The following is a 16,349-nucleotide window of genomic DNA, read 5'->3' on the forward strand; positions in this document are numbered from 1 at the left end:
TCACAAACAGAAAATATACATTTTATTTCGATAAAAAAATATTATAATAATAATAATAATAAGTGAACAATTGGTACAACTGCTTTTGGCAAACAGTTTGTACCGCATAAAATACGAACGACGCGTATATATATTTCCCAACTTATAATGATGACGGCTGACATCGTCAGTTTGAGTTTCAAACAACTCCCGTATATAGAAGTAAATTTATATTTTCTTAAATAAGAAGCCAATCGAGAACTGTTTAAGCGCCTACGCCGCCGGCCATAATATATACTTTATGCCCGCTTATGAAATAAAGCCGGTCATTCAAAGAATGTTATGCTTCCAACGGCAGCCTTAGAAAGTAGGTTTTTTTTGACTCGCGTCAAAGGTGTACCCAACATTGAAAATGCTACGGTGTTTTGTATGAAAAAGTCAGTATCATCCGTTGAGATAAGGATGCGCATACTCAGGACAGGGATATTTCAGGTAAAAAAAGGTAATCCGAGTACATAATACAATTCTTGACAGATTCATTAAGTGTCATTCAGTATCTAATCCACTTTGTAAAGTTGGAAAATCTAGAATAATCTAAACGCTTTAGGTTAGATTGCCTAATCTAAATTCACAATTTTATAAATAATACAAATCTTTCCAAATTTCACCGATGATAATATTTTTTTGATTGGATCTGAAATAAATTTTAATTGTTTAAAAAATTCAATAACATTTTACATGGATGGCACTTTTAAATACTGTCCAAAGTACTCCACATACATGACGTTCACAATGAACGTTATATTCCGTTGATATTTCACCTTTTTTACCGAAAAAACTGTAAACAACGTATATAATTACGTCACGAGTTGTCTAATCTTCAGGACAACCACGAGTTGAAATTTGATGGCGGGTGTTAAATTTACGCCCATTGCATTGAATAGGATAAATTTTTTATCATAATTTATGAATAAAACACAGTGATCTAATATTGTACATATATTATTTGACGCAGTTTTAATAAAATAGCTATATAAACGAAAACTATAATAAAATGATATATATATCAAAATTAGTTTCATAATAAATATGGTGTTCGCATTTGGTTTTCCAGATTACTTTTGGTGCAAACTTTTGCACACATCAGCAGAATAAATTTTATGTTTGGTCTTCATGTGCGATTTTACTGAACTTTTAGAAGTGAACCCATTATCACAGATATTACATATTTCGGGCTTTTCTCCAGTATGTAGCCTATTATGAACTTTCAAACTATGACTTTGAGTGAATGATTTAATGCAGTAGGTGCATCTGTAGGGTCTTTCGCCGGTATGTCTCCTTTTGTGAAGCCGTAATGTTAACCGATTAGCAAAAGACTGATTGCATTGGTCACATTTATGCGGTTTTAGTCCTTGATGTATTGCCACGATATGTTCTTTCAATGTTACTTTTGAATACAATTTTTTTCCGCACGTTTCACAAACAAATTTATGATTGAGGTTATCTTCATGTCTTGACATATGACTTATCAACGCAGATTTGTCGTAGCAAGCGGTACCACAAACATTACAAACGTGACTACTGGTACCGTGCTTGAAACCCATATGGTTATTGTATTCTTGGTTGGTAACGAAACCTTTGTTGCAAATCTCACATTTTGCAACATATTCTTTAAAATGTCGTTTCCTATGAATGACGAACGAACTTTTGGACTTGAGTTTTTTTGAACAAATATCACAATCTAACGTCGCAATCACTTCGTGAACTCTAAGATGTACTGATACATCGTGTTTACGCTTAAAAGTTTTGTTGCATAAATCACAAGAGAATGGGCGGTTCGTAGTATGGGATAAAAGGTGTAGTTTGAGTCTGCTGTTATGCTTAAACGTTTTTTTACATAGATCACAAGTTAGAGACGATTTTGATCGAACGTAAGTTCTTTTTGTAGAGTCGTTACTTTCTTTGTTTGTTTTATATTCCAATCTAAAACAAAAATGTATTAGACTTTTGATAGTTTGTTTGTATTGCTAGATAAAATTAATGCAACCACTTTATTACAAATGATAAGTATCTACTCTTTATTAGAGTGATATATATATGTATAAATTAAAGTGAACCCGTCATCAATTAAATACTGAATAGTAGGGTACTTGCATGGTTTGAGAATAAAATACATTTGGATAGTTTATGTACAACTAATTTTTTTTTAATTCTTTGATCTACATTTATAAATAAAAAAATTATTGAAAATTCAAAAATTTCGTGGGTAGTTTAAACATTTCAGTAACGCCGCTATATTGCGCCCTAAAAAAGGTTTCTTCATTTTATTCTTATATATAAAAAAATATTTAATTTATACGTAACTAGGAGATATAAACTGTTCAATGTTTTTATTAAAATTACGGCGTTACAACTGAAAACCAATGAGAATCGTTTTCCTATATAGTTAAAAATTTTAATTTTTTGTTAAATATTTTTTCACTTTTAATGAAATATTTCAGATTTTCACACTATTTCATATCAAGAACCTATAAAATAAACAAAAAAATAAATATTTAAAAAAAACAATGCAAATACCCCATTTTAAGGCCAATATTGCATTAATTCTCCAGCCCTTTCGTTGCTTAGGACAAACCACACAAGTTCTATTTTAAGGCACTACTTTAATACTTAATAAAAGTATGATTTTATACAAATTTTTGTATTTATTTCATTTAAGTACAAACCTTTACTATTTTTGCGAATAAGTTCTATTTTTGACTGATTTTCAAAACTTTACACACTTTAATGCAAGATCAAAATACGATTTCATGCAAAATATTATATTTATTTATCCAAGTACGAAAGTTAGTATTTTTTTGAATAAGTTCTATTTTAAGACTGTTTTTCAAAACTTCACAATGCAGGATCTAAATATTATGTTTATTTTAAGTAAAATCTCAGTATTTTTCGAATAAGTTCTATTTTAAGACTGTTTTTCAAAACTTCACAATGCAGGATCTAAATATTATGTTTGTTTTAAGTAAAATCTCAGTATTTTTCGAATAAGTTCTATTTAAGGCAGTTTTTCAAAACTTTACACACTTTAATACATTATCAAAATATAATTTTTTGCAAAATATTGATATTTGTTTATCCAAGTACGAAGCTTAGTATTTTTTTGAATAAGTTCTATTTTAAGACTGTTTTTCAAAACTTCACAATGCAGGATCTAAATATTATGTTTATTTTAAGTAAAATCTCAGTATTTTTCGAATAAGTTCTATTTAAGACTGTTTTTCAAAACTTTACACACTTTAATACATGATCAAAATATAATTTCTTGCAAAATATTGATATTTGTTTATCCAAGTACGAAGCTTAGTATTTTTTTTGAATAAGTTCTATTTTAAGACTGTTTTTCAAAACTTCACAATGCAGGATCTAAATATTATGTTTATTTTAAGTAAAATCTCAGTATTTTTCGAATAAGTTCTATTTAAGACTGTTTTTCAAAACTTTACACACTTTAATACATTATCAAAATATAATTTTTTGCAAAATATTGATATTTGTTTATCCAAGTACGAAGCTTAGTATTTTTTTTGAATAAGTTCTATTTTAAGACTATTTTTCAAAACTTCACAATGCAGGATCTAAATATTATGTTTATTTTAAGTAAAATCTCAGTATTTTTCGAATAAGTTCTATTTTAAGACTGTTTTTCAAAACTTTACACACTTTAATACATGATCAAAATATAATTTCTTGCAAAATATTGATATTTGTTTATCCAAGTACGAAGCTTAGTATTTTTTTTGAATAAGTTCTATTTTAAGACTGTTTTTCAAAACTTCACAATGCAGGATCTAAATATTATGTTTATTTTAAGTAAAATCTCAGTATTTTTCGAATAAGTTCTATTTAAGACTGTTTTTCAAAACTTTACACACTTTAATACATGATCAAAATATAATTTCTTGCAAAATATTGATATTTGTTTATCCAAGTACGAAGCTTAGTATTTTTTTTGAATAAGTTCTATTTTAAGACTGTTTTTTAAAACTTCACAATGCAGGATCTAAATATTATGTTTATTTTAAGTAAAATCTCAGTATTTTTCGAATAAGTTCTATTTTAAGACTGTTTTTCAAAACTTTACACACTTTAATACATGATCAAAATATAATTTCTTGCAAAATATTGATATTTGTTTATCCAAGTACGAAGCTTAGTATTTTTTTTGAATAAGTTCTATTTTAAGACTGTTTTTCAAAACTTCACAATGCAGGATCTAAATATTATGTTTATTTTAAGTAAAATCTCAGTATTTTTCGAATAAGTTCTATTTAAGACTGTTTTTCAAAACTTTACACACTTTAATACATGATCAAAATATAATTTCTTGCAAAATATTGATATTTGTTTATCCAAGTACGAAGCTTAGTATTTTTTTTGAATAAGTTCTATTTTAAGACTGTTTTTTAAAACTTCACAATGCAGGATCTAAATATTATGTTTATTTTAAGTAAAATCTCAGTATTTTTCGAATAAGTTCTATTTAAGACTGTTTTTCAAAACTTTACACACTTTAATACATGATCAAAATATAATTTCTTGCAAAATATTGATATTTGTTTATCCAAGTACGAAGCTTAGTATTTTTTTTGAATAAGTTCTATTTTAAGACTATTTTTCAAAACTTCACAATGCAGGATCTAAATATTATGTTTATTTTAAGTAAAATCTCAGTATTTTTCGAATAAGTTCTATTTTAAGACTGTTTTTCAAAACTTCACAATGCAGGATCTAAATATTATGTTTATTATAAGTAAAATCACAGTATTTTTCGAATAAGTTCTGTTTAAGACAGTTTTTCAAAACTTTACACACTTTAATGCAAGATCAAAATACGATTTCATGCAAAATATTATATTTATTTATCCAAGTACGAAAGTTAGTATTTTTTTGAATAAGTTCTATTTTAAGACTGTTTTTCAAAACTTCACAATGCAGGATCTAAATATTATGTTTATTTTAAGTAAAATCTCAGTATTTTTCGAATAAGTTCTATTTTAAGACTGTTTTTCAAAACTTCACAATGCAGGATCTAAATATTATGTTTATTTTAAGTAAAATCTCAGTATTTTTCGAATAAGTTCTATTTTAAGACTGTTTTTCAAAACTTCACAATGCAGGATCTAAATATTATGTTTATTATAAGTAAAATCACAGTATTTTTCGAATAAGTTCTATTTAAGACTGTTTTTCAAAACTTTACACACTTTAATACATGATCAAAATATAATTTCTTGCAAAATATTGATATTTGTTTATCCAAGTACGAAGCTTAGTATTTTTTTTGAATAAGTTCTATTTTAAGACTATTTTTCAAAACTTCACAATGCAGGATCTAAATATTATGTTTATTTCAAGTAAAATCTCAGTATTTTTCGAATAAGTTCTATTTTAAGACTGTTTTTCAAAACTTCACAATGCAGGATCTAAATATTATGTTTATTTTAAGTAAAATCTCAGTATTTTTCGAATAAGTTCTATTTTAAGACTGTTTTTCAAAACTTCACAATGCAGGATCTAAATATTATGTTTATTTTAAGTAAAATCTCAGTATTTTTCGAATAAGTTCTATTTTAAGACTGTTTTTCAAAACTTCACAATGCAGGATCTAAATATTATGTTTATTTTAAGTAAAATCTCAGTATTTTTCGAATAAGTTCTATTTAAGACTGTTTTTCAAAACTTCATACACTTTAATGCATAATAAATGTATGATTTTATGCAAAATATAATACTTATTCTATCAGAATACAAACCTTAATATTTATAAGTTCTCTTCCAAGACTGTATTTCAAATTCTTATATACTTCAAAGTTTTATTTTAAGACTGTTTAATGCATTAACTTTGTCCAGCCAAACAATAAATCTTTTTTTCCAAATTTAAGTAGCATTTTAAGATTATTTGTGAAAAATTGATATAAAAAGAGTATCTAAAAATATTTTCTGAGGATACAAACTGTATCAATTCACAAAATATTGATCCTCAGGGTTATTAATTGAGCATAACAAATATTGTAACCTAAAACAATATAAACATACTAACTATTTGTTGATTTGATGGACAAATTAAGAGTTTTAACTTACTATCAATCTAACTCAACAGCTTACCATGAATCATGTCCCAGATATATTCAATTGAAGACAGATCAGGCGATCATGGTGGTGTAATTGTAACCCAGAATGCACTTATTCCGAACTCCTCATGCAGTTTGTAGCCAATACGAAAACTCCAATAGCTTAACAAGCTTAAAAAGTTGTTTTTTCGGCAATTGTTTCGAGTTGATTCTTAGTAGAAATTATAATAATTGTTATAAAAATAAATTTTGAGCAATAATCAATTCCTGATTTATAACAATCTTCTGCATAAAGTTTTTTTCTTGAATAAATTCTACACAATCGGATAAATACACGATTTATTATTTATAAAATTGATATTTATATAAAAATCAGAACGAAATAAAAAATAAGTTCCAAGTTTCACGAATTTTATTGTATAAAATAATTTACTACATACGATACATATTCAGTACATTTTCAATTCGAAAAAAAGTATATTATTTACACAAGGAGAAAGTTCATTAATATCTAATTACTATTAATAATAAAGCGTATAATAAAAAAATTATTTCGTCATATTAATTTTGATAATAGCGAGCAAAATGAATCGTGAACCTAAAAATTTGTTTGGAACTTCGAATTCGAAATGATTTCGTTTTGTTCAAATTAATTTGACTAAAATAATAAAATTTAAAATGAAATCACGATTCTTAATAAACTAAAGGACCAGCAATCACTTTACAAAAGTTGTCCAAAAATTTGGTAAATGTTTGGAAGTGGGGTTCATCTTATTTTTGGTGATAAAAAACGAAAAATTATTGTCTACTCAATGTCAATACATAGAAGTTAGTTTGAATAATAAAATTGAGATTTCACAAAATATAAGATAAGTGAATTGTTTTTTTAATAAATGGTAAAAAATGTTTGAATTATGATATTCAATTGTTTTTTTCAAATAGTTCATTTCGGCAAGTACTTTAGGACATTATCAAGTATAGTTTTTGGAGACAAATCGGGAACAATTAACACCACTTCCAAACATTTCCCAAAAATTTTATATCTTCTTATCACAAAGAGATTCCAAAATTAATAAATTGTAGCAAATTCCCGTGCACGTGGATTTGAATAATTTATGTTCAAAATGTTAAATAAATGTTTCGAATAAGTATATGAAAATATGACATATGAAGAACTACGCAGCACGACAAATACTATTCTATGCACTATAATTTAACCCCCTCAGATTATAGTACGTCTTGTCCTTCTCCGGATTCCAAGAGAAAAAATTTGATGAATTAAGAATCCTCTTTGGTTATAATTAGACGAAATAAATGCATTACAAAAAAGCTGCAAGGAAAAAAATAGTGTCATAGTGTCCAGATGGTTCATGATTAAGTAAATATATTTTTTAACGTCAACAACTGTGTGAGAATGTTTGAATAAGAAAAGGAAAATAACGTCTTAAGGAATGAAAATCGAGAATTGTTACTATAATATAATGTTGAACGTTGAGGCCTAGTTTCTTCTAATACAATAAAAATTGTTAAGACACATCGGGAGAATAAGTTGAAGAAAACATTGGGGAATGTGACATAAGTTGTTTGAAGATTTCCAGAGTTCGAAAAAGGACTAGTATAGGCATTACAAACACGGAATAGTACAAACAAAGTTTATTTATAACTATTTATAGAAAATCTTTCACCAATATAAAAATTCAATTAATCATTAAGGAAACTTATAGAATAAAGAAACTAACACAGTTTTTTTGAATTTTATTCTTCATTGTCATCAGTTTTCTAACAAGATATGATCATCTAATAGCGGGTATACTTTCATCTGCAAAAGCGAAGGGCTCTAATCCTCTCAGGCGAAGAAGAAATAAAATGTTTGACGTATTATTCGAGCAGAGCATTCCAGTCCTCACGAAGAGCAATTTGGAGATGATTCGAGTCACTGGGAAGAGGATAACGATGTCTATAAATGTTGTTATATACACTGCAAGCCGAATTATCTATTCTGTCCCAATTTCTTTCTGAAGCACTGGAGATGCTTAGTGTTTATAGCTGATCTATCAATCACACTCCTTTCAGAAAGTTCACTACGTGGAAGATATTCCGCCTTCTATTTCATACGTCGCCAGGTTTAATGCTCTGGAACTTCGTAGTCTGTCACACAGGAGGTTTCATCCTTATATAGTGTCTTCAGTGTCCTTTGAGACCCATAAAGAGTCCTGTTAGTATTCGTATACTGTTCTTGCTCACGTTGATACATTCAACAGTTTTTTCTTTGGTTATATCTCTGCCTGTGGCAATCAATGTTCCAATATCCAATTCTTCCCCTATCTATCTAACTTTTTTCTAGTGTTTTCTCTATTATCTATGAAGCCGATTCAACAAAAGGGTTCAGGTTCTGTATAGGGTGTAAACAAAGTTAAATAAGGGGAGTTATTTTAAAGTGAAACATCCCGTACATGGAAATGACTAACACAGAACTATATAAAGGAAGGGAAATCGCAAGAAGTAGTAAGTATATTAGCAAAAAATAATCGTTAATCTTTCCTCTTCACTTTGCAGCACCCGGTAGTTAAGATTCTTTTTGCACACTTTACAAAAGACCCAGAACATTTATGTCTACGTAAACCGTTGAGAACAAAACAATCAGTACTATAAACATACATAGAAAAACTAAAAATATTTGTAAGCTATCACTCAATATTCATATTCTATTACAATAATTTACGTACATTTTATAATACATAAATGCCAGCTTAATCAATCGTATCAAAAGTAATACATTGATTTGTTCGAAAAAAGTAAAACTTTATAATGTAAAACTAGATCTGTACCGCAAAAGTTATCATTTAATATTATTTTTATTTAAACACATATAGCCAAAAGTTTATAATATTATGAACTCAGGTACTTCCATCAATGACCCTTTAACAATAGATATAAATATGGGTCACAGTGGTCGACCAAATTAGGTAACGACAACAGAAACTTTGGGTGCGTTTGCTCCCTATGGGGTCGAGTATTTGGTGGGTCCATCACTTTGCACCAGAAACAAACAAAAAATCATAACAATGGAATGAAAAGGGAGAACCGGCTCCAAAGAAGACAAAGACCGTTCCATCTGCAGTCAAAGTCATAGCATCAGTTTTTTGGAATGTACGTGGGATAATTTTTAATTTTGAACGACGAGTATTATATGAACCTATTGCAAAGTTTGAGCGAAGAAAACGGCAGCGTTTGGATAAGAAGAAAGTGTTGTTTCATCCAGACATTGCACCAGCTCACAAATCCGTTATTGCAATGGCCAAAATTAATGAATTAAAGTTTGAATTGCTACCTCATACACCCTATTCACCATATTTATCCTCCTCGCATAATTTTCTGTTCCCAGACTTAAAAAAATGGCTCAGTGCTCAGAGATTTCCAAACAAAGAAGAATTTCTTTTTCCATTTTTTTTTCGTGTTTTCTTTGACCAGGTACTACTTCTGGGACCATTCTCGTATATAAAAGAAACTCAATGCAATACTGTTTGATAGTAACATAAAGGTCTGCCTGGAATTAATATGTCCAGGAAGCTTTACGAATCAAAAGAGAAACAATATTGAATCAGTAGAATTAATTAGACGCGGTAGACTAAGGCTCAATTCTGAATTAAAATATTCAAGATTACGCATACGGGTTTAGAGAGTGTAGTTTAACAAAATTCAGTTCATCAGCTTTTATTTCTTTGTATAAAGAGGAGCGCTTGGGTACCCATAGTAGTTTCGAAGACTAAATTGGTACTGCTTGACAAGTTGTGGGACCTGAAGTTCGTGCATTTTAAGATGCTATTCTTGAAAAATTTTTATTAATGTCTAAGACATTCTTAAAGAAGCAAGCCGCCTCTTATTCTCCAATAGAAAGGACTATTGAGTTCATTTTTGTAAATTAGATTTACTTAATTAATTATACAATTTTGAGATCTTGCATATGCATACATTATTATTGCTACTGAAGCATTTTTACTTCACAATATCTATGCCTCAATTTGGTCTTGATTGACATAAACTCGTTGATTCATTATCCCTACTTTTTTGTTTCTGCCTTCACAATTCCGTCCCGTCATCCAACAGAGTCTAATCTGTACATTTTATTTTCTTTCATGTTAATTGCAATGTTTAATAGTTATAGTTTTATGAGCGATTACTTGAATCGTTATGTTGTCTAAAATATCAAGAGACATAACTAGATCACAATTTCGCAGAGGGCGACCTAGTTCTTTAAAATAATGAATGTATCTGGAAAGCGTACTTTCTCAATAAGGAGATATTGGTGACTAAAATGTAGTCATCAGTTATTATTCTATGGTTGATACCTACGACTTTCTCTTTACTGATTTCGTCATCGGAAATCTGTAAAATGTTTGGCCTCGAAGGTCCGAAAAATATTTTATGAGCGATTCAAAAAGAAATGAGAACATTGAACGACCGTTTTGGGTAAATAAATATTTATTACACTTAGGATAGTGTTGTGAATTTTTCTAGTGGAGCCACGTTTTAATCATATTGGCTCAGATCAAGGTTTGCTGGTATTTCTTTTCGTTCTTAGGAGATCTCTATTTCTATCAAAGAAAATGGTAGTAATTTAAAATAATTTAATAGGAAATGTTATTCGAAGAGTTGAAAATACAGTCATAGTAGTCAATAGTAAGTGTGGAGTCATACATTGAGTTTAGAAGGGTAAATACCACTCAGATTAGTGCTTTTCATACCAAGAAAGTTTCTAACTGAGAGAATAAATTACAAACACAACGACAAGACCTCGTACAGAGCTGCTATAAGGAGAGAAATACGTAAATGTGACGCAAAACACGTTGAGGTCCTGTTGGTTTACGTGGAGTTTTCGTTTATTATATTGTGAAATTTTTACTTTTTGTTTATTTCAGTTATTTTCTATTAAAGTTCACCGTGTTGACGTAGCCGCTACTTTATTCGTTTTTTTTTTTTAATCTAAAATAACATTTAGAAAGTAGAAGAGTATTTTTTTTTGTAATAACTGGCAGTCTTGATAATCCATAAAATTGTTTCAAGATTATTTTCCAAATGTGAAAAGTGAAAGATTCTATTGAACTTTTGCTTCAATTGAGTATGACATTTCCTTGTCTCGTCTTTTGAATCTTCGATCAGATAACGTAATCATTCCTTAAAATACTTCCTTAGGGTGCGTATCATCGAATAGTTTGTGTTTAGTTTTCATATGCGACTTGAGCATACTCTTCGAAGTGAAACTATTCTGGCATATACTGCATATTTCGGGTTTTTCTCCCGTATGCAATCTTAGGTGCATCTTGAGACTATGGCTTTGAGTGAAAGCCCTCAAGCAGTAAGTACATCTGTAAGGGCGTTCACCTGTATGTCTTCTTTCGTGCAATTTGAGAGTAGTTCGATTAGCGAATGACTGATTACAAATTTCGCATTTGTGTGGTTTGAGACCTTGATGTACGGCGATCATGTGTTCTTGCAGGCTCACTTTGGAACAAAGTTTTTTCCCGCAACTTTCGCAAACGAATCTATGGTTATGGTCGGTGCTGTGTAATTTGTACATATGTACGGCCAGGTATTTCTGATCTATGAATTTCGTACCACAAAGTTGACATTCGATGTTTTTTTCTTTGCCGTAACTTTCATCGTGTCTGGCTCGGTGATTTTCTAAACTAGTTTTATCGTAACATGACCTACCGCATATGTCGCATACGAAAGTCGTTTTACCTTCGTGTTTAGAATTTATGTGTAAAGTGAGGGTGGTTTTAGAGTAGAAACCTTTTTGACAGTAATTACAAAAAATATTATACAATTTCAAATGTCGCTTTTGATGTATTAGTAAAGAGGACTTCGTGGTTAAGATTTTTTTACAAATCTCGCAGGTAAAAGTGCTTCTATTGGTGTTGTGCGTTAAAGTATGACTCTTTAGATCTTGCTTCCTTTTGAATTTCTTTTGACAATGGGCGCATTCGAACGGAAATACGCCTATGTGAGTTAGTAGATGGCTTTTGAAGTAATGTTTAGTGGTAAACGCTTTCGGACATTCTCTACACTGGAAAACTTTCTTGCCTGATTCTTGTTTCATCAGAAATTCACTCAAATCTCCCAATAAATACATAAACCTAAAAAAGTGAACTGTTAGCTTTATACCCAAATCATTTAGACATATCAATCAACACACTTACCTAATTTATTTACCATAATTTTGAATGGGAAGCAAATTCAATTAAAATAAGTGTCTGATAATATGAAACGTCAAAAAATTTCAACAATAACACAATTCAAATATGTTATTTAAATTTTTTTATGTTCGCGCAGTTATTTATTCTCGTATTTAGTTTACTTTTGAGTCTCAAAGTGATTGATACAATATAGTCAAGAAATAAATAGCAAGTCATACGCGCCTCAGTTACTAACTTTCTCCCGACAAGTTACGTTATATTTGTGGAGAATTTATGGTAAAGTCACCGGCCAGAACATTTTCTGAAAAAATGAAAAAGCTGGGTCATTGGATGGGAGGGTAGTGAAGAAGTATGCCTTTTGCAGTTCCAACAACAGTGTAACCTTGAAAATTTGAATCTCGAAAACGGAATAAAATAAAGAATAAAATAGAGAAAAGTCTTGTGAAGAATTACTGAATTCCCTAATTCAGAACAATGTTTGTTTACATAACAAAACAAAATAAAAATCTACAAAATCCTAATAAGACCAGCAATCACAATATGCGATGGAAACAACAGTAATAAACAAAAGAGAAGAAGAAGAACTTGAAAGAAAGATAACAGGGCTAAACATAACACAGGAAGGAGAAAGATGAGCAAAGAAAAACGAAGAATTAGAGAGAGAACTGGGAAAATAAAAAAAATTGTGAGATACATTAAAGCACAAAGGCTCAACTGGGCCGGGCACATAATGAGAAGAAAACCAATTGAAATGTTCAAAAGAATAACACAATGGATCCCATTGTGGTCAAGGAGAAGGGGATGCCGAGAAAAACTGGAAAGCAAAATGCCGGAACCGAAAAGAATGGAAAATAATACAAAAGCAGCCAAAAAAACGAGGAGTAATCCACCTAAAAAAAAAACGGATTTAAAGCGCCAAAAGCGTTAGCCATAATCCACATGGGATTGAAAGGCTTGATAATGATGATGATGTTTACATGGTTAAAACAGTGTAGAAATAAAAACGTCAGTGGTAGTGGAAACTTAATTATAAAATATTTTATATCAAAACTCCGGTTTAAAATTAAACCACTCCCATATTAATTCGATCTGTGTAATTTTATTTTAAGAAATACATAATCTGCGTGATATTGATAAAATTAGATGCGTCCTCATCTAATTTTTGTTGATTATGTAGAAATAATTGAATTGAAACAAATAATCTTTCAAATGATCTAGATATTGGTTTTATATTGGCAAAATAATGAATTTTTTCCCATAACTTAGTCGCTATCTGTATATCTTTGTTCGAAATATTCAGTTCAGTAATGGAATTTCGAGGAATCAATAAAAAAAAACAAGTGAATAACAACAATTTTTATTATATTAAATGAAATGGTTTGTAATGTACTCTATATCTACACCTCCAATATCGTGGGTTTTATAATGCGACATGAGATGACTCTTTGTAGCAAACTGTTTTCCGCATTCGCATTTATAAGGTCTCTGACCAGTATGGAATCGAACGTGAACGGTTAGAGAGGTTTTTTGGGTGAACCTCTTACCGCATATATTACATTGGAACGGCTTATCTCCAGTATGTATCCTTTTATGTACCATGAGGTAGTCTTTGGATGCGAAATGTTTATTACAAATATCACAAGGAAAATCTTTGACGCCCGTATGCATTTTGAGATGGGTTAAAAGACATGTCTTACTGCTGACCGATTTACCGCAAATGCTACATACGAATGATTTTACGTTGGAATGGATTTTCATGTGCGCTTTGAGATTTCTTAAATTGAGAAACTTTTTAGGGCATATTTCACAGCCGAAGGGTTTTTCTTTGCCGTAATTTGGATCGTGAGTTAATTTGTGTTCTTTTAATATCGATAAACTGTTCAATTTTTTACCGCAAATATCACAAATTATTGAATCTTCGATATGACAATGACTTTTATGTTCTTTAAGTTCTTTAGTAGTCCTAAATTGCATACCACAACCTCGACACGTTGCTATATATTCTCCTAAATGCTTTTTCCGGTGGAAGTTTAGATGAGATTTATGTACAAACATTTGCGAACAAATTTCGCATTGGTAGGTAGGTTTATTGTGAGATTTCATGTGGGCTGTAACTTGATATCGGAACCTGAATAACTTCCCACATACTTCGCACGGAAAGTCCCTTTCTTTAGTGTGAATTAACATGTGTTTTTTAAGAAGTTTCTTAGTGGATAAGACACTACCACATTGATCGCATTGGTGAACATCTTTTTTTAACGATTTATGGTTACCGCTGGTTTTAATTTCTGCTTCTATTTCATTATTTAAACTACTAGCTAAATTATCTATGGATTCTGTATCTAATACACGAGAATCTATGATATTTATCACAGGTTGAGGGGGAGTTTGCGGTTGAATTTTATTTATCAATTGTTCAACTTCTTCTGTAGGTACAAATTCTGATTCTTCGTTCATTAACCTTTGAAATTGTTCGTTCGTCGATATGTTTTGCAAGATTGCCGTACAATTTTCTTCTGTTGATAATAAATTCATTAATTCGTCTGAATCGTTCAACTGATCCACAACTGACGTCTCCATGATATTCTCGGTAATCGTATGCTGTTTTTGGGAATTTACAAGGTCCATAAAACTAGGAAGTTGTACTGTTGTAGAAATAGAATCCATGGAAAAGGAAGAGTAAAGACGGTCATCATAAAAGCAACTGAAATTAAAATTAACATTAAATTTCGTTTATTTAAATCGATTTCGTAGAATAAAAAACAATTCTATTATGAATCGACAGGCTGCTTCAAAGTTGCCGTTCACTTTTTCATAGTTTTAAAAATTAATGTAAAAATATAAATTTGACAACGAGAAATATCCCGTTTGAATTTACCAAAACAAGACAGATCTCTGTATCAATCACGATCAATGTTTTTGTTCGCAACACTTCACAGACACATTTCACCTTTGGTAATAGACCATAACATTAGATTCAAATATTTCATAATGACATCTGAAACCCACCAAAATCAAGACATTATAAAAAATGTTGCAAAAAAGATTCAAAAGTCAAAAAATACTTTTTAAGCATCTTATATAGTTTGTAGTTAAAACTTTAACAATCAAATTCTTTAGATTTAGATTTCTTTCATTGGAATAAATTTTATTTCAATGAGCACATTGACCGCATGACGGAAGAACTAATTGTGGAAATATCAAGGGACAAATCACCAGCAGGACAAAGAAGCCTTGGAAGACCTAGGAAAAGATGGAGTGACAACCTCCCAGGTGACTGAGCAGAGGCAATGACGTGAAGAAAAACAGGAAATGATGCCTATACACAGCAGGAAGAAGAAGAAGAAATTCTATTTCATTTATATTTTCAAACTAATCATATTTGATAGGCTTTTATATGATTACCTACTTTTATTTAAAGGTTTAGACGCACCCCGCATATCGTTGGTTTGGAAGAAGTCTATGATATCTCGAAAAACTTTTTCAATAGAGCCAATAAAATTTCTCGTTGTCAGTTTTTGGGTAACACATATTGAAAATTTTCCTGTTTCCCTTTAATACACTACTATTAGGGTTTATGGAGACTAACTACTGAGTTCGCTTTCGCCATTATTCATAAAATGTTAGTAATTAATCATTTTTTATTTCCCTATCTTAGATATCATAGTATTCCAAAAAACTAAATTCAATTTTTGACCAAGTTATGTCATGAGTGAGATTGTAAAAAATACACCAATAACGAAATAATTTATGTAATTGATATATAAAAAAAAAAAATAAAATCGACAGACGTAGTTTCCTAATAATAATTACGAGAACAATCCCAGAAGTACCTGGCTCAACAAAGAAAAAGCCGTGAGCAGCAGAGCTCCATCACGAAAGTCGAATTTTTTCTACTGAATACTCGGCGATAGACCCGGTGGTCTCGAACGCTCTTGTTCAATTCCAATTGACAACAAAGAAAAAATTGTCATAATGACAAGAAATTTCGAAAATGGGAAGTAAAAAAAATCACCCTAGCAACGATCATACTCGTATTATT

The 16,349-nt window shown here is 30.0% G+C and overlaps 1 protein-coding gene across 37 annotated transcripts in view; it reads right to left on the reverse strand.

The window, feature by feature from the left end:
* Positions 1 to 16,349, reverse strand: part of LOC130897056 (zinc finger protein OZF-like) — a 287,205-nt gene that overhangs the window by 198,704 nt on the left and 72,152 nt on the right. Inside the window, exon 5 of one of the 37 annotated variants that reach the window (XM_057805618.1) lies at positions 964 to 1,962. The exons of 34 other annotated variants lie outside the window; for them this stretch is intronic. In XM_057805618.1, coding sequence (XP_057661601.1) covers positions 1,095 to 1,962 — 868 coding nt within the window. In that variant the 3' untranslated portion in view covers positions 964 to 1,094. Of the gene's footprint in view, positions 1 to 963; positions 1,963 to 6,512; positions 12,248 to 13,648; positions 15,012 to 16,349 lie in introns of those variants that run through there. 2 more of the 37 variants (XM_057805594.1, XM_057805575.1) reach the window with 2 other exon arrangements.

Source organism: Diorhabda carinulata, chromosome 8, assembly GCF_026250575.1.
Source record: "Diorhabda carinulata isolate Delta chromosome 8, icDioCari1.1, whole genome shotgun sequence".
Lineage (NCBI taxonomy): Eukaryota > Metazoa > Arthropoda > Insecta > Coleoptera > Chrysomelidae > Diorhabda > Diorhabda carinulata.